A 19,089-nucleotide genomic window follows, 5' to 3' on the forward strand; every position below is an offset into this window, starting at 1 on the left:
TTAGCAAGTGTTTTCTGTCAATAAAAACGTTTAAAACCACAATTCACACAATATTTACCTGTCTGACATTTTGTTGTGATAATTATCACAACTGAGACAGTATTGCAATGCATCATGAAATAATCCAAACAATGCAAAAATCATAATCTTTGCCTTTCTTCCCCACCACTAGGGGTCTAATATGTTTGAGTGTTGCTGACTTGACAATGACAGCTCACAGTTACATCAGAGAATGTAAATAATTTCATACAGTAAGCAGGTGCTTACTGCAGGATGACGTGTGTGTTAAGTAGGATTGGACTGTGGATGCTAACAACAGGATGACAGATGGATCGCACTGGCTTGTTTCTCTGTGGCCCAGACTACCAACCACTACTCCACATTAATGCAACTGTGACGTATAAAAGCACAAGCTTTTCAGCAGCGGCGTTCTGTACATCACTTAGTTTTGATGTTTAGGTGCAGGTCACATTGTGTCTTATCACATTGTGTCTTATCACCAGAAATCAAAGGAGCAGTAGAAAATTAGACTGGTTCATCAAACCAGGGACTTTTTTAGGGTTGGGTAATAAAATATAGTAAATTATTACAATACCAATACAAAAGTTCTACAAATATTGTGTATTCTATAAACAGAATCAGAAAAGTTAAAATAAAATAGTTTATAAGTTTTACCTCAATAAGAAAATGATCTGCCATAACAATAATTATTCCATAAAAAATTTGAAATTCATACCTTAACATCACATGTTTTTAAACCTACATCGGCAGCCCCACATCTTTTCAGAAGACTGCACTCAAATACACGGAGAGCGATGCGGAAATGAGCACGAGGACAAAAGTAGAAGCCAATACTTTCATCTTTATTAATCTTGTTCTCATTTGTTTAAATAAATTTTTCATTTGTAAAATCTCAAAACGAAAACACTGAACAGGAGTGTTAAAGCCTGTCTTAATTTAAAACGAATACACAACAACAGAACATTAAAAACGTACGGTAACTCTTAATCTGCATCTGTAAACAACCCATCCCACCCATCCCTCCCACTGCACACAGTTTGATAAGATTTGGCATGTCCATTTATATTAACGCATATGCCTTCAGCTCTTTGTGTCATTAAAATGTTCTTTTTTTTTTATTATTGCAGGTTGGACAATAAAAAAGACATGTCTGCTAAAAAAAAAATAAACAACTTCAAATGAGAAAAAAGCATTAGTGCCAATATTTCTTAACACAGTCAGCAGTATACCAAATGCACTCAAACACATTTTTGTATAGACCTTCTGTATAGTAAGCAGCCTTGCCCACATAATGACAGGCATTAACATGCACACACACATAATTCTCACACTCGGACACACAAACTGTGGTGGTTTAACCCACTTACTTGGTCTCAGTCTCACTCATACACATGTATGTATGATACTGCGCGCAGTATCGACACATGGAGAAATGCAACATAGCCCCAAACTGCCAACAATTTAACATTTATCACTGCAACAGCAACAAACATGTTCAAGAGAGTATAACAGAGAGAGTGAGAGAGTGCGTGAGATACAACAGTAGGAGGTCAGCATTTTGAAAACAGAACAATGACATTTTTCAATATTTTCACTGTTCAAAAATTAAAACCATACACACAAACAAAAAAAAACAGAAAAACAAATTTAACATACACAGTAAGATACAGTTCTGTTGTCAATCAGAGCTGCTTGCATTTGTTTGGATTCGGTCTCCATTGTTGAGGGGACGTGAATACAAACTGTGCACTTTAACCTCACATCATGTAGTAGTTTTAAGTTCTCTTATACGATGAAGGTAATGCTGTTTACAGTGCCCAACTGTCTGAAGGCTTGTCTGTATTTGGTGTGTGCATGTGTATGTCAATCTGTTGAAAAGTCCCCTATTTACTAAGCACATAGCAATCCAGTCAAGTCTTTCAGACCAACTGACTTTTCATTCTTTTTCAGGTTTCAAGTCTAAGCAGTTGAAATCTTCATCTGTGGAAAAAGGCTGTATACACATCTAACAGTCCCTGCATTTGTTTATATAATAGCTTAAGTCTGGCCACAAGAATGTGTGTAAGCATGTCTCACATTTCTGCTTTACGTGTGCACATCAATATGCATACAATGTATATGTATGCACATGTGGTATATGTGTAGTACATTTATATGCATACCATGTAAATGTGTTTGTGTGTGTGCTATAGTAAGTACATGTGTAACCCAGTGTATGTCGTATCAGTGTGTCCAAACCTACACGTACAAATGGAAGGGCCTCGTCAGATGGAATCAGCTCCTCCCCCCAGCAGGTCACCAGGCAACAAAGCAGCAGGGCTGTCCATTTGGTGCCTCTCTTCCATTTGTGGTGCCCCCCACAGGCTGCTGCTGGGGTATCCAGCGGTCATGCCCCCCCAGAGCCCAGACCTCCCAGTCTCAACTCCTCCTCCCTCCCCTGACCCGTTCGTGCTCCACTGAGAAAATATCCCCAGTCCAGGACCTTGACCTGATGAGGTGTCAGAAGAACTGCCTGTACCATCGAGACTTTGCCAGCCAGAGCTGGAGGACCTGCCTAGGACTGCTCCTCCACTTTCCCCTCCTCCTCCTCCTCCACCATTTCCACCTGAAGTTGTGCCCACTGCTGTCCGCTCAATCCCTGGGGAACTCCCGCCACTGCTGGCCACAGCAGTGCCTGTACCAGACGAGCCCTGCATTCCACCAGTCGTAGCCCCTCCTGAGCTGGCCCCCTCTGCCCCTCCAGCCTGGGAATGTGCAAAATAGCGAGCAACTTCTTCCTCACTCACAAACTCCGCCAGGATTGTGGTGTTGCCCAGAACACACCTGAGAAAAAGTTACAAGTCAAGGTCAACAGGTGCACGTTAAACAGCGATGTTTACATGGACAGAACAGGAATCAACAGTCACAGATGTGAGAGAGGAGGGAAATGTAGTCAGTGCAGTGAGGAGACAAGCAGAGAGCAAGTAGTGACAATAGCATTTGTTTACAATACAGACCAAAAAGAAGCTTTTTCTATTACTACGCAACTATATCTACTTCTACTCAACACTAATAAATAATTGTATTTGATTAAACATTTGATGCATACATACACATCATTATCAGATTTACTTATTTTTACATTGTAATTTCCTAAAAAATATTTTAATTGGAGGGCTGGATAGCTCAGTTGGTAAGGCAAAGGGCCCACTGCAGTGACCCGGGTTCGATTCCACCCATGGTCCTCCATGCCCTCCCCCCTTTCACACTTTTGGGGGAAAAAAATGAAGAAAATTTGCACATGTAAACATAGATTATTAAGTTTATTAAATGAACCTACATGTGGAGTGCACCCTGGGCCTTGGCTGCTTCCTGTCGGCTGCTGTAGCGTATCAGAGCACTGCCCTGGGTCAGGCCAAGGTGGAAGGTCAGCAGGGGCCCATGCTGCATGCAGATAGTCCGCAGTGTGGAGCCATCAATCTGCAGGGACAGAAGAATAATGGTCAACTGCAAACGATGAGAGTATTTGTGTAATGTAACAATAATTGAGTGGCAGTTCACAGTCTTTAGTCATCAGTTATAAAGACAAAGACAGGCTAGTGTTACACATTAACTACTATTTGTAGAGAGAATTTATTTAGACTGTACAAAAAAAGATTTATTCTGCCACAATTAGAAGATACATGTGTTCTCCAAAAGACTACCGACTAAAACCAAATAAATATTGTAAGAAAATATACAAAAAAAGGGTTTGCATATTTATATTTGGTGTGCTCTTCCCAGAGCAGTGTCCCTCAGGTGCCATTTGTACAGACTATAATTGATTAAATGGCTCATCCAACTTCACAATCCAATTACAGATGGGTCACGCATTAGTCTGTCTAATTTGCATGAGACAGATGATAGGGGAATACAGATGAATGAGCACAGAGGTTTAATGTGTCCGGATACAAACTCTGACGAGTATTTTTGAAACATTTTCATTCTACGTTGCTTAAACATGAAGCTCACACTCCGACACCACTTAAGTTTTTTCATGGCGACACAGTTGAACATTATAAATGTTCTGTTGCAGCAAACTCTGACCATTCCACTATACCTGTCCCACTTTTTTTTTTAAGCACTCCTTACCTGAGGAGTCAGGTTGCTCAGCAGCAACCAACAGCTGCCTCTGGAAGCCACACCATCGCTCCAAGCTGAGCCTATAGAGAAGAGAAGAAGGAAAGAATTAGTAAGGAGCTAAATTTCACAATTGAGATGATCATATTTACATAAGAGCAACTTGAATACTGGGATCTTTGTACACTCAACAGTTCTGTAAAAGTACAACAAGACAAAACTGTTATGAAATGATCAAATCGTTTCTCTGTAAACAGTACCTGGTCCAAATCTCGACTCTTGATTAATTCCACCTCCTCCCCAGCTCCGGGCCAACCGTGGTCCTCCACTACTCCATGGGGAGGGTGAGGCCTGTTTCTGATTAGTTAAGCCAGGAGGGGGGCGTGGCAGCTGAGAGCTGTTGCGATTGGTCTTCCAAAACTTGTTTTGTCCGATGGGCTCTGGGGGCCAGCTGGGCTTGTACTCCGAGTACTTTCCTGAAGAGGAAATGGAGAGGGTGGGAGAAATGGGGGAAATTAGATTTGACTAACACACCACAGACATGGAGGTTAAGGGGACACAGTGCAGAAAAACTGCTTAGGCATCTGCGTTTGCAGAAAAGACATAACTTGTACATCAGTAAGACGCAACGCAACCTCAAATATGGTGACAGAGACATATGGTAGACATAAGGTACACAGATTCAAACGATTAAGAATCTGTGTACCATATGCTGACTTTTGTTGTTGATTCTGCCCCTATCTGGTTTTCATGAACAGAAATTATGCAACATTATTTGTATGCTGCATACTTTATCTGAAAACAGGAATGTCGTCGGGTGACATGAGATATAAACACATCTATACTGAAAAACAGAGATAGAGTTGTGCGGAGCTGGCAGACTTAATCAGCATTGTGTGAATGTAACAAACATTGGTCAGGACTTAAAAAGATATGTACTCCACATTTGAAGAGCAAAGAGAGAATACAAAAACATGTACCTGTGCTGTGTGCATTACTGAGGGGGCTTTCTGAGGCACTGTAGGGCCAGGCACCAGGTGAAGGCAGCGAGGTGTTGAGGGAGGGGTTTGGCCCTGCAAAACATTATAAGTTTATTTAGACACCTTGTGATAAATAGGTCAAGGCAACCAAGGTACAGCTGGACTGCCAACAGACTGTGAGAAGTAGTGTCAAACCTTCAAACAACCATATATGGCGAGGGAAAAAAAATTCATAAATAAAGATCATAAATAATAAAGTTGACTATATTCTGACCAAAGCTTTTGGTAGTAAAAAATAACCTAAAGTCAAGCAGAACGTTTTCATATAAATACCTATGTTGTCTCGCAGTAACTGGTGGTCAGAGTCATTGAGGCTTGGGGGTCCCGGGGAGCCAAGAACACTACCAGGGGTCATATAGGGGTCAGTCTCAGGGTCTCCACTACTTTGGATTCCCTTCCAGGGAACACCAGGCTGGAACTCTGTAATCACACCAAACAAAACTTGAAAAAAGTGAATGATTGAAATGATGAGCTTTCAATAACAGGGCACATGCAGCTCCTTCTGTGTTTCAGAAACTTTGAAAATCACACACTTCAATGTTCAAACTGTGATCGTAGAGAACCTTTTGAATGCTAAATGTCATTGTTGAACATATTTTACATACAACCCCCTTAAACCTGACCTGAAAAGAACTGTTTCTTTTTTTTCCTCTGTGATGCAGACTGTCCTGTGGTAGTTAGCACCAAGTCACACCCACCTGGAGGCCAGCTGGATGTAGCAGGCTTGTTCCCCATTTTACTACCAGGAGTTCGGTGCCAGTTGTCTGTAGAGCCCTGTGGTGGAATACCTAAACCATCGCTGCCTAGCATTTCATACTGGGAGTATGGGGATCCTCCTCTCATCTTCATGGCACTGGGTAGAGGGCCTTCAGAAATAGCACACAAGAGATAAATAAGATTGACATGAATATGTTTCTTATCACTTTGGCTAACAGTGGTTCATTCACCAGATTGACAGCAGTCAGCGGAAGTGAGCTAATATCCTGTTATGTACGATCTGTTAACCCACCATTCTTGTAAAGCGTTGTGTCAGGGGGCGAGGGAGCTGGGGAGTGTCCCTCCATCATCCATTTGAAGCGGGACTGCTGTCCACCTGTGTCCTTCATTCCTGCCATCATGGGACCAAGCTCCAGTCCTGACAGGTTACCCCCAGGGGCAAGCCCTGCAAAGAGGCCAGACTTAACACCAATTATAACCGTTTGCCAACTTTACCTTTACCCTAGGGCACATAACCTTTTGTTGATTTGTTGACATAAGTTGACCAAGAAAGACCACAAAAAGTAATCCAAATGTTTCTAACCTTACACACCTGTTTTATTTATAACGACTTCTCCAGATGACTGAATCTGTTTAAGGCAAACAGATTTCAGTCAATTTGACTCACCAGAGTACATCCCTTGCGTTTTGGTATGAAGGTCTGATAGAGGCCCTCCCATTCCAGGATGTGAGATGGGGTCTACCATGGGCTGTTTGGAGAGGCCTCCTCCCAGGTGAGAGGGTGACAGTTTGGAGCTCCCCCCTCCAGTTGCAACTCCTCCAACGCCACCCTGCTGATGCTGTCTCTGCTGCTGTAGGATAGCCATAATCCTTGCCAGCTAAGGAAGACAAACAAACGTCATATAATAATAAGAATCAGGAGAAAGGCTAGATTATTTAATAAGACTAAATAAGTGGTTATCAAAATTGAGTCTTAAATAAGAAATAACCGAACAACTTGTGAAAAGATGTGCTGAATGGTGTGGAGAACATTATGGTGCTCACCTGCTGTGGGTCAGGCTGCTGCCTGACAGGCTGAGGCTGAGGGAACTTCCTCTGGTTCTGCAGAAGCTGCTGCTGCTGCTGCTGCTGCTGTTGCTGTTGCTGCTGTTGCTGTTGTAGCAGGAGCTGGCAAGCCTGTAAGGTGGTGGGCAGAAGTGGTAAAGACATGGATGTAAACATAGCTTATATAAGACAATGTTAACATGCAGACACTAGGGCTGTAACCTTTTGCAAAAATTCCATTTTAACAAATTTATAATGACCCATAATTCCTTTGAATTAACCCGCCGTCACACTCCACCCAATACTCTACAAACATCACAGTTTTCTTCACTTTATGAACAATTTTAATAGTTGTTACATTATTAACAGTGCTGCTAGTGTTAGAGTATTAATGACATACAGCAGTCAGTCAGTAGTGTGGGATGAAATAAACCTTCCACTTCAATGTAATAATGTTACATCCAGTAGCCGTTTGTCAATTGAGACAGCTTAATTTCTGATATTTTATAGAAATACAAGTCTGTGAACTTGGGATTGAGTTTGGCGCTTTATTTACATTATTACCTGCGGATGACAACAATGCACAGATGAGTTTGTACACAGGTATTTAGGAGACAGGCAATATACATCTCAGAGAGGAGAGAGCCCAGTCTTCCTCATGTTCGGTAGACTTGCATGTTGCGCGCTGCAGCTGACGCCGTCATTTGATACGGAAACCATATACGCGCCCTGCATATATCACGTTCAAACACATAGTAACAGTTCGAATGCAACGCTTTAATCCCACATTCGAAATAAATTAGAAATTAGAAAAAAAACGTGACAGCCCAAACAGATTGCAGCTCACCAATTTGAGATATTACAATGCAAATGAAAATATTCTTAATGTCTTAATGACTCAAACATGATTTAGACTGGGGCTGCGCAATATTAGGAAATCATGAATATTGCAATGACAATATCATTTGCTTAAGAGATACAAATAAAAAACATTTGTTTTGTTATGTATTAATATTCAGTAAACTAAGTTAAAATAAGATAAATTATAAATGAAAAAAAAAAACTAGATAAAAAAAGGGGGCATTTTATTGTCAAGTGCAAAAGGTTTATACAGGAAGTTGCTGCAGCCGCAGCCAGTGCCTCTTATTTTGAAGGCCAGTGTGAAAGGAAGTGATGATCAGTAAGAGGAGCGAAGTTGACAGTGTATGTGTGAGAAGACTAACAAAGTTAATCAACGATGTTCATGCACGAGCGCCTTTTTATTTTCTTTTTAGCTGCACAGTAGACGCTCATAACCGCTCAGTTCCGTTATAAGTACTTTAATGTCATGTATAATAAAAGGAAGTCCCCACAGCCACGGTGTGTGTTTCCTGGACACAGCCTCTGCTGCAGCACAGCTGTGTTACCCGGTTCATGGAGCACAAGCTACATGTGCTGATGTGCTGGTTTTGAGAAGCTAGCGTTGGTCCAAATGATTAATGGAAATAAACACTGTTGATATTAATGATTGTATAAAAATTAAGAAGTGAGGCACTGCACTGTTCGCTGTGGGGTGCGAGGCCTAGTACTAACAGCGGGAGCATGCCGCTGTTTAATGAATGTGGGGGTTACATTTACCGCAGTTCAAGTTTGCGATGACAATAAGATAACGATATATATTGTGCAGCCCTAATTTAGGCACATACCAGATGGAATTGTTGAACGTGGGGGTAAATGTTGCTGAGCATTGCTAGCTGCTGTGGGGAAATCTGAGGTGGGAACACTCCTCCACCAACACCACCGACCCCTCCAACACTTCCAACGCTGCCGACACCTCCTACTCCTCCAACCACTCCACCCACACTTCCACCAGGGGAGGGCATCTGCTTCAGCATAGGGCCTGGCACCTGAACATCACAGGAATTTATTTATATGTGGCTGATGATACAGGGCACTTGAGGGAGTAACAGGGACACTCCACTAATTGAACGTTGTTTATTACAAATGTTTTAATGAGACAGGTGATTGGTGGACAGGATAAAATAAAAAAATGAATAACTACTCACTCCCACACATCGTCCAGTCCTCATGAAGGTGAGGGCTCTTTTTGTTATACAGGTTTTCATCTTCCCAGTAAATTGTGACAATTTTCATTGCTGTATTTTGCTTTTGAAGAAATTCTATGATACTGGTAAATGTCCATATTACTTTATGTGAATATATCTTTACTCAGAGCTCGGCATCATATTTATTTTATATCTGAACAGCTCAATGACCTCAATTTGTATGCACACTGGAAAGTGTGGAGAGTGCCAGTCAACAGGGTAGTCAGGCAATAAATAATTCATTTCAACAGCTAGCAGGCGCAAAAAAAACAATACGCAAGTGAAATAACCACAGGAACGTATCAGTGCTTGGCCCAACTTTAAAGATATGCAGCATCAGCAACATTATGATGGGGTTAGTATGGTTAAATGTGTCAATAAGGGCAGGAGTTCAGGTCTCCCGGATACAATATTCATCATGATAAAAATATCATAGTTGGATGACAACAGACCTGAGGAGACAGGAACTGATGAGGCACTTGAGCACGTAACCCCTGGGAGTTCAGTGGATGCATGCCAGGTTGGTGCATCCCTCGAGGCTGAGCCATCCCTCCACCACCACCACCAACAAACACTCCATGGCCACCCATCTGGAGTTCAACGTAAACCATACAATGATTACAGTTGTATTTGTAAGAATTAATATTTATCATCCCATTGCAGTTACACTAAGGTTTTCCCATAATGGTAACAGATTATTGATAAAATTAAACAAAAGAATAAAGCCACATTTTCATCAAGCAGTACACTTTGGTTTAGTTTGGCATGTTCGGCAATTATGTGCGTTTCCATTGTCCAAAGTTGTGAAGGGTACCAAAATAACCACTACACACACTATCCCACTTTTTAAGCACCCTTCTGTTGGGGTATACAACACTGTGTCCAGCACCTTCAAGGGTAGAGCCTGACACACAGCAGTTCTCCGAGTGGTCAACAGAGAATCAGCACTTCCAGATATCAATGGAAAAAGAAAAAAATACAAAATGTGCGGTATATAATAATATGTCATGCATTATGTCAAAGGGAGGACTTGATGCAGTTTGTGTTTGTTATGTAACAAATAATTTCAGCATGCATTTGTGGGCTTACCATTGTCACAATAGTATGATTTTGATACCATTTACATAGCTGATGGTCTGAACTACATAACGCGCAGTTGAAAAGCTGCAAGCCCGATCATGGTTTACCATTCTAAACCGTACTAAGGGAGATGAACAGCTTGACGGAAATGCAGCTTAACCAATTAAGGTTAGTAAAAAAAAAAAATTCCTACCTTTTCTCCATACAGCCCCATGTCACCAGGACCCATGTCTTTAGAGCTAGGCATGCGATAACCTCCTCCGCCTCGTCCTCCCCTGCGCATCTCTCCATTATAGTCAGTTATTCCTCTTTTGTCTTCCATCTTTTTATCATCACTTGGGTCATCACCCTGAGATACATGAAAGTTTTTTAGTGGCTTTAGTTATTTACTGGACAGTGACAAATGCATCACTTGAAATCCATCCACCATTATCAGTATGGGGCATTACAACTACATTTTTGACAATTATCTTACCAAAAGGCCCATGTTTGAAAACTGGCGCGAAACTGGGTTCATCCAACTGTCCCCACCACCACTCTTTAGAAAAGAAATCAAAATATAATTGTCAATCAAAACAAATCCAATAAAACTCACAAATAACAGTATACCGGATCATTGAATATAAAATGTAGAAAAAGAATAAATAAAATCTTCCTGTTCCCCACCTTGATGTTGCCCCTCTTGCCCCCATGAGTCTGGGCCCAGCCTCCAGAGTTGAAAGAGGAACTGCTTCCCTGGGAGCCAGTGCTGTTCCAGACGCCTCCACCGCCATCATCTTCCTCATCCCAGCTTGGGTGACGGGAGGCTGCAACAGAGCCCTCACCCTTCCCACCCCAGCTTTCCACTGACTTGGCACCTGTAGCTATAAAAAGCAGTTGGGTGATGATCATGTCAGCAGTAACCTCTCTGGATTTCCTTTTTGGAAAAAATATGAACCCCATTCAAACTGAGATGTGTAAGATTTAAAAAAAAAAAAAAAAAGAAAAAAAAATGTTTAAAACTTCTTACCAGGTTTACTAGTGCTGGGTGATGGGTTCCCCCAGCCAGGAGCTTTGCTGGGTTCATCTGGATCTCCCCAACCTGTTGCTGCATCTGAAGTCTGGCCCCATGCAGATGTACCATTATCCACAGACTGTGCACTTCCTCCCCACATACCAGCACCTGGAGATTGATTGAAGTGGGTCAATAGCATTAATGAGGCTGATATTGGCAAATGTCGTGCTCTGCTGCAGTTTATATGTAGCATCAATGATAGCAGACAGAGAGAACAAAAAATTGCAGGCAAATAATGACACCTAATCTACTTTGGGTGTAGCTTGCCAAATACACTTTCATTCATGATGTGTAGTGGCTGTCCATGGTTGCCGTAGTATAAACTCTGCTTACCCACTGAAGCATTGCGGGTGCTTGTGTCTCTGCTGTGCTGCAGCCCCTGCTGCCGTCTAGGTGGTTGTTGCTGCATGCCTGGTGGTGGGGCCTGTTGTTGCTGCATGCCTGGTGGTGGGGCCTGTTGACCATGGCTTTGGCTGGGCGCAGCACTTTTCTTGTCCCATAAGTTCACATTCTTGGTTTTGTAACAGGTTGGGTCTCCCCAGGCCGAGGTGCCATCATCGATTTCCATTTTGCGACTGATGGACTGAGGGGAAGGTTCTTCCCAGCCACTGGGCTCCAGGGCGTCCCCACCACCTCCAGAGATTTGGGGGATCGGGCCAGAGGTCCAGCCTGAACTTTGGTTGTTAGTCTTAGATGGTGGACCTCCACCTCCAACATTGGACCGACTGCTCCACCCACCTTGCATGGGACCCCCTGGTGGCTGCTGGCCTGGTAATTGGTGCTGCTGCTGATTTGGGGCTTTCAATGGTGCCACTTGGCTGTTTGGTATCTGTGCTGCTGTTGGGTGAGGCTTGGCACTCCCCCAGTCCTGGTGGGACTTGCCTCCTCCCACATCTCCACCTTCCCATCCTCCTCGCTGAGGTCCTCCTTCATCCATATTACCCCAGGAAGATCCCTCATCTGTGTTGCTTCCACCTCGGCTTCGTCCATCTCCCCACCCACCTCCAGGTATGGATTCTTTCTTTCCCCAGTCTCCACCCCAACCACCTGCCTCCCCTCTTCCCGTACCCTTCCATCCCCCTGGCCCCTTATTCTCTGGACCATCAGCCCAGTCACTACCCTGTTCTCCAATGTCTCTCCTGTTCCCTCCTCCTCCTCCTCCTCCTCTGGGATCCCTCCATTGTTGTTCTTCACTCCCCCATGCTTTGCCCTTGTTTTCAGGTGGGAGATCACCCCAGCCTCCAGCTGCCCTGCCTGGGTTGCCCTTGATATCTTCTTCTGGCAGACATGGCTTTCTCACAGTGCTTCCAGGCATGTGACTACCACTTGTGGACTGCATAGAACCACCATCCCAGCCATCTTTCTTGACTGCAGCAGAGTTTAAACTGGCCATGTGACTGCCAGAAGATGGATCACTAGTTAGTGAACTGGAGTTAGATAGGTACCCTGGTCCACGGCCACTGGTCGTGTTTGTGGTTGCTGATGAGAATGCAGAGGAAGATGAAGTACTCCTTTCACTTCTGTTTCCTGCTCCTGCTGTAGTGTCCAGATCCCAGGCCACATTCTGTCTAATCTGAGTCTGACCCCAGCCCATGTTAGACAGAACTCTGGGGTCCAGGTCTGATCGACTGAGCATGCTAAGTAAGGCCACTTCAGCATTGGAGGTCTGCTTTGAATGGTGGTCCACAGGGGAGGATTGGTCATGTTTTTGACTGCCACCACTCTCTCCTCCACCACTTCCAGCTATTGAGCCTCCTCCACCGCTTCCAGCTATGGAGCCTCCTCCACTAGAGGACGAAGGTCCTCCATCTCCAGTGCCTCCACCCTGCCCTCCTCCTTCTCCACCCCACTCCCAACCTGCCCCGCCCCCACTCTCCGTCCCTGTCTGATTGTCCCAAGCTTTTGTCATAGTTTCAAACTTTGGTGAAGCAGATTCCTGTAAAGCACTGCCACCAATACTGCCCCCACTACTGCTGTTGCTGCTGCTCCCATCTCCTCCTCTTCCACTTCCTATTGCCAAGTTACTTGAACTTACACCTGCTGGTGTGCCACCCCACTCTGCCTCTGAACTACCTCCTTCCCATGCTCCCTGAGATACCACTGGGGTATTTGAACCATCCTCATTTCCCCTGCCCCACCCTGCTTTCTCATTCTGACTACCAAAGGCCCACACATTCCCATCCTGACCCTGAGCCTGAGCCCCAGTCCCTCCTCCACCCCACCCCTCTGCCAGTGATGGACCTGCACTGTAGTCAGAGGACAATGGCGGCATGGATCTCCAAGAAGAACTGGCAACTAAGGAGGAAGACGAAGAGCCACGAAGGTTACCGCTCCCTTCTTTTTCAACACTAGCAACCCCACAGTCCCTGTCATTATCACCTTCTTGATTTGGTCCTGCTCCCCGTGCTCCCCCACCTGAACCCAGCTCCAACCCTGGGTTTCCCAACTGCTGCTGCTGCTGCGGTTCTTCATTTCTGGCCGCAGCAGCCATTTCAGTGTGCTGCTGTTGAAGACCACTTTGATTCACAGATGAAGGAGAATGAGTGGTGATGAGAGTGGTGCTGGCAGAAAACGAGGAAGCTGAAGTAATGGATGAGAGTAGTGGAAGGCTGTCATTAGCTGACGTTGGTGTCCCACCTGGCACCAGGGCAGGCCAGGCAGAGGGGTTCATGTTGGGGTTAAAATTGGCACCAGAGACACTGCTGCTGCCACCCACAGGACTCTCCTGAGGCCCAGGTAGAAGATGGGAGACTTTGGAATTGTAAAATGCTGCAGATCCTAACCCAGCCTCCACCTGAGAGGAGGTGGATGAGCCCCACACATCACTCGACTGAACACATTCATTAAGCGGAGAAGAGGAGGAAAGAGGAGAAGAATGAGGTGGGGAAGGATTGTCCATGTTTCCTGCTGCTGCTCCTCCTCCTCCTCCAGTTCCTCCCTTCAGCTGGATGTTTCTTTCACTCCATGAGGCACTACTGTTTTTGTTTCCAGGGCAGTCTGGCTCCTGCACCACTCCTACAGCCACATCAGAATTTAATTTGGCCCCACTTTGGATGCTTGGCCAATCCTCCAGGTCAGTCCCATCCACAATCACTGTCCCGCAGCCCTGAGATGAGGACTGACTGCCAGAGCCTGCCCCCCATGTGGAATTTGCATAAGTTGTAGTAGTAGAAGAAGACGACAGAGCAGCGACACATAATGAAGATGAGGAGTTGGTAGGTGAAGGGGAGGATGAAGCCTGGTTGTAATCTACAAAGAAAATTGAGATTAATTATTTACTTTACAATTACATAAATACAAACCAATAACATGTAAAATGTACCAACTGTAACTTATTGATCACAACAATTAGGGCTGCAACAATGAATCAATAAATGTGACTAATCAATTACTGAATTAATTTTTTAACTATATTGATCATTGATTATTTGGTTTAAGGTTTTTTTTTATTAATACAATTTTGCTGATTTATCAGTCTCTTCAATGTGAATATTGTCTGGTTTCCTTTTTACATAACCAATAATCTATTAAAACTGAATAACTTCAACTAAACGACAACAATGAATGATTGCACAGTATTGGGCTTTATCCATATTATTAGGTCTTCTTTGGAAAAAGCAGCATGTTAAGATAAAAACAGTCTGTGTCCAAATGAGTGTTTCATATCAGTTTCAGAAGTAGTAGGCATCCAACACCCCTAAACCATATCCCATGACCATTCGGGTACACTGGGCACATGCATGTCAGTGTACAAAAGAAGCTGATTCTCTCTTCAGCAAATGTTTGCTTGGTTTTAAAGAGTATTACTGCAAAGAAACAAGGGTAGTATGATAAAGTAAAAGTATAAGTAAGTATATAAAAGTATGATAAAATGATATTATTAGCACTACAACAGGATGGAAAGTTTTTATATGGAGCTTTTCATTCAGGGCTGACAGTCCAGTCACAGCTGATAAGAACCAATTAAACGCTGAAAGTAGGTAACTGCATCATCGCTTCCCAAGTTCTCAATTTTTGCTAAAAAGGAAGCCAGCAGGTTTTTTATACTTCTTCCCTTCTGAGGCTCTAAAACAACAAGATAGTGTGGATGACAGTTATCTTCTGAGCAGAACATATATGTTTTTCAAACAGTCATACAAATGTATCCATGGTATCTCTTTTGATATAATGTCAACAAATTGATTACTGAATATTTGCTACTTTACGAAAAAACAGATCCCTAGGTAATTGATGTTTTTTCTCAGACAGTGACCCACCTGTGCCTCCAGCTGTGCTTGCATTGGGGTTATCGGTGCCCAGTGAAGAAACAGGTGGTGTGGCTGCCCAGCCACTACCTCCTCCACCTGTACCCCCTTCCGCTCCTCCCCCCAGCAGCATGGAGGACAACGGTGGCTGGCCCCTCTTCAGTAACACTTTGTGGTCCTGCTGGCAGCGAAACCTGGGTGGAACTTCTCGGGACATGTATCGCTGCTGCTGGGAGGTCTGGCTTCCAGAGGGGGAGGAGGAGGAGGGCTGTCCGTTGGCCACAGCAGTCCGCTGCTTTGCATTGTTCCCGCCACCTGTAGGAACTTGTGCAGAAACCACAGCTGCACCAGGACTGGGGGATGAGGGGACAACAGGGCCAGGGCTGGGGGACACTGAGCCTGGGCTGGCGAGGGGCTGGGAACAGGAGGGCTTGGCTGATTCTGGCACTAAATTAAAAAAAAAATAATGATGGATGTTAATTATGAGGGGATTTATGTTTGATAAAAACAGAACATTGATGTTACTGAAGGTAGGTAAACTAGTTAACAGAGTTAGAGAAAATTAGCTTGAAACTCTATGAAAATTATTTTCTTGGTCATCACATGATATTAAAGTACTTTAGTGGGTACTGCTAACTGGACAAACAGTTAAAGTAATTCAGGTGAATGAGTGATTAAAGTAAAAAAAACAACAACAACATACCTTTGACTCTCTGTTCTGGCACCTAAAATAGGAAGAATATTAGAGTCAGGTACAAGACAGAACATAATTTTCTGCTAGTGGCAGATCGATGCTAAAGCAAACAATGACATATTGCTTTTCGGTGAACTGACTAACTACATAAAATAATGGATACCTACAAAAGTGTGATCTTATTAGATTACCTAGATACCTTAGCAAGACACGGCATCAGAAAACAAAAGATGTTTAATATTCATTAGCAGTTTTGAAAAACACAAGCTTAAGCTTTAACACTGAAAGAAAATGGAAAAGTCAGATAAAGTGATAGAAGATGAGTGAGTGAGATTATAAGTGGTAAAGACATGGAAACAAAATTATTTTACTATGGACAAAATCAGCTCTAAGTACTATATAACAATATTTACCTTCTGGGAGGTTTCCCTTTTCTTTTTATCTTCTTTCTTCTTTTTCTTGTCTTCCATGAACTACTGTTCCCTTTCCTGATTCTCCAGTCTGTAAAAAAAGAAAAAAGAAAACACACATGTATTTGTTGAATGACAGGGCATTCTAATAGAGATATAATGCACACACAAACACATTTTTGACTCAACATTTATAATATGTACTTGATCAGATCACAGCTATGTCGTCTCCCACACAGTGTTGTAGGGGCTGTAACGTTAACCAGGAGCAGACAGCTTGACAACAGCCTGTGGTATCCTTGCCTCTCGCTGCATAATTCATTAACCAGCAAACGACTGCAATTCCAACCAGCATACAACACAGGCTGAAAACAAACAAGTGACTTCAAACTGTACAATTTGGCTGTACTAGAGTGCAGGCCTGGGGTTTTCAACCTCTGGGTCAGGGATCAGTACCAGACCAAGTAATGGACCAGACCAGGCTGCAAAAACACAGGAAGCAAACCTACTGCACTGTGTTTTTAACTTTTTTTCATGGAAATGTCAATCATTTTTAATCACATTACACAGAGGAAATTATAATTCATTTAAAGTGCCATTTCAAAATAACACATCGCATTGATGTGTTCATTTCTGACTTTCGTGTGTTTTATAGAGTGATTTAAATTGAGTTAAGTCTTTCTATGCTTAAACTGCACTCACCAGCCACTTTATTAGGTACACGTGTTCAACTGCTCGTTCATTCAAGAATCCAATTAGCCAAACCAATCACATAGCAACAATTCAAAGCATTCACGTAAACATGGTCAGGATGACCTGCTGAAGTTCAAACCCAGTATTAGAATCGCAGAAGAGAGGTGATTTAAGTGACTCAAATGTGTAATGGTTGGTGCTGCCAGATTGGCTGGTATTTCAGACACTGCTGATCTACTGGGATTTTTCTGCACATCTCTCGTATTTACGGAGTGATTCAAGAAGAGAAAATAGACACTGACCATCCATTCTCTCGGTGATGTCAGAGGTCACGACTCACAACCAAACTACGCCAGATCGTTCTAGATGAAAACAAAACACGCTACACAGGATGCTGAGACAGACCGGATGGTGCTGTACGTGGAAAATGATATCAAATACCAAAGAGCAGTAAATACCACTGGGCCCAGTGACTGTGTGTGAGCTAAGCTACGCGTAATAAGCATCATTTCATACACCGCTGACGTAAACTAACCACTTGCTATGCCTCACTTAAACACACCGGCTGTCATGACACCTGACAATAAGTGGAAGTGTGAAATTGTGAGGGAAACCACACGAAGAGCATACGACCAGGGTTTCATTTCAATAACAGGCCCATTGGGAATAGCTGTGTTGCTATTGAGTGAGTAGCTTACAGCGTCACTCTGGTAAACAACTAGCTTATGATGCTAGTCGACTTTGCAGCGGCCGCTGAGCGCTGAGCCCTGACCCCGACGATCCGGAGGAATTCGCGGGGAGGACTGACCCAGAGCAGCGCCACCAACCTCACCTGTGCGCAGCTAACTGTGGTTAACACATACGCCACATACCATATGCCTGCGGTTAGCAAACAAATCTCCTACACAAACTTTAACTTCACATTTCCAACGAAGCACTACTGACGGAACCGTGAAGGAACTGCAGCCCAGGTGGTTTATCAGTACAAACAGTCGACAGGGCCAAATGAAACCACGAACTTCTTTGGCGCTGCACCGCACAACAAACGAAGCTCCTTTTACACCAAGAAGCATAAATGTTAGCGGCTGTGGGGCGATGGGAATGTACTAACGCTTCTAATCAGCAAATACATTATGGAAGTCGTCGTTTGTGTTCAATACTCACCTCGGGAATCACACAGGACATAAAGTGCTTCTGTGCAAAAATTCTTGCAGACCTACCGCTAGCAGGCTAGCACGGTAGCTAGCCTAGCGAGCGAGTTCTTCGAGGTTTTCAAGGCTAAATTGAATAAGAAATGACATCACCGGAGGGCGAAATGTTAGTCGTAGAAAAAACGGTAAAGGCGAGTATTGTTTTTTGCGCGACTGTAGATCTCAATCTGTAAACAAAACATACAGAACCTCTAGATGACTGTCAGACGCTGTGTGATCGGTTAGTTTACTGTCAGCCATTTTGCTTCTGTGCTGTGAAGGTTTAGCCAGCAGCAGCATATGACATCACTGGGCTGCTTGTTGATCGGAGAGGGGAGGAGGAACACAGCGTGTACCGACACTGTCCACCAGAGGGCACCCAGACGTCATCCACGCAACACCAATAAGTAAACAACGAGTTACATAATCTGACCTTTACTTTTGTGATTGTTCTACTTTATTTTCTTTTTTTCATTGTTTTGTTTAATTGAGAAAACATTGATTATTTATATCTTTAATTGCACTGTGCTTATTTGCCTGTTTCATACGTGCTTCTATTGTTATTCCTACTATGTAAATAGTTCAGTAATTATTAATTTTTCCCACTTTCTGTTTCATTTGCTACTTTTCTTAAATGCAAAAACAAATCATTATTTTCACCAGTAAATGAATATATTTGCATGAGTATAAGTGGCATCAGAGTAAACAAATAGCTTTTCC

General features: G+C 43.3%; 1 protein-coding gene across 4 annotated transcripts; it reads right to left on the bottom strand.

Annotated features, from left to right (window-relative positions):
- Positions 1-842: 842 nt before the first annotated feature.
- On the bottom strand, positions 843-18,657 carry LOC131475319 (trinucleotide repeat-containing gene 6B protein-like). Of its 4 annotated transcripts, none has more exons than XM_058653361.1 (22): positions 18,580-18,657; positions 18,344-18,457; positions 16,490-16,577; positions 16,086-16,107; positions 15,395-15,829; positions 11,472-14,387; positions 11,094-11,246; positions 10,751-10,947; positions 10,560-10,622; positions 10,278-10,433; positions 9,457-9,594; positions 8,606-8,806; positions 6,921-7,052; positions 6,544-6,754; positions 6,169-6,321; positions 5,858-6,025; positions 5,433-5,579; positions 5,100-5,192; positions 4,380-4,595; positions 4,132-4,202; positions 3,341-3,480; positions 843-2,844 (listed from the first exon to the last, which is right to left on the bottom strand). In XM_058653361.1, exons 3-22 carry the CDS (start codon positions 16,544-16,546, stop codon positions 2,286-2,288), a joined length of 6,228 nt encoding a protein of 2,075 aa, XP_058509344.1. In that variant the 5' UTR covers positions 16,547-16,577; positions 18,344-18,457; positions 18,580-18,657; the 3' UTR covers positions 843-2,285. The 4 variants fall into 4 exon arrangements, with proteins under 4 accessions (XP_058509344.1, XP_058509345.1, XP_058509343.1 ...); XM_058653362.1 differs by having other exon boundaries at positions 11,472-11,549; positions 11,580-14,387; positions 18,344-18,616; XM_058653360.1 differs by having other exon boundaries at positions 18,344-18,636.
- Positions 18,658-19,089: the final 432 nt, after the last annotated feature.

This window comes from Solea solea, chromosome 16, assembly GCF_958295425.1.
Source record: "Solea solea chromosome 16, fSolSol10.1, whole genome shotgun sequence".
In the NCBI taxonomy this organism is placed as follows: Eukaryota; Metazoa; Chordata; class Actinopteri; order Pleuronectiformes; family Soleidae; genus Solea; species Solea solea.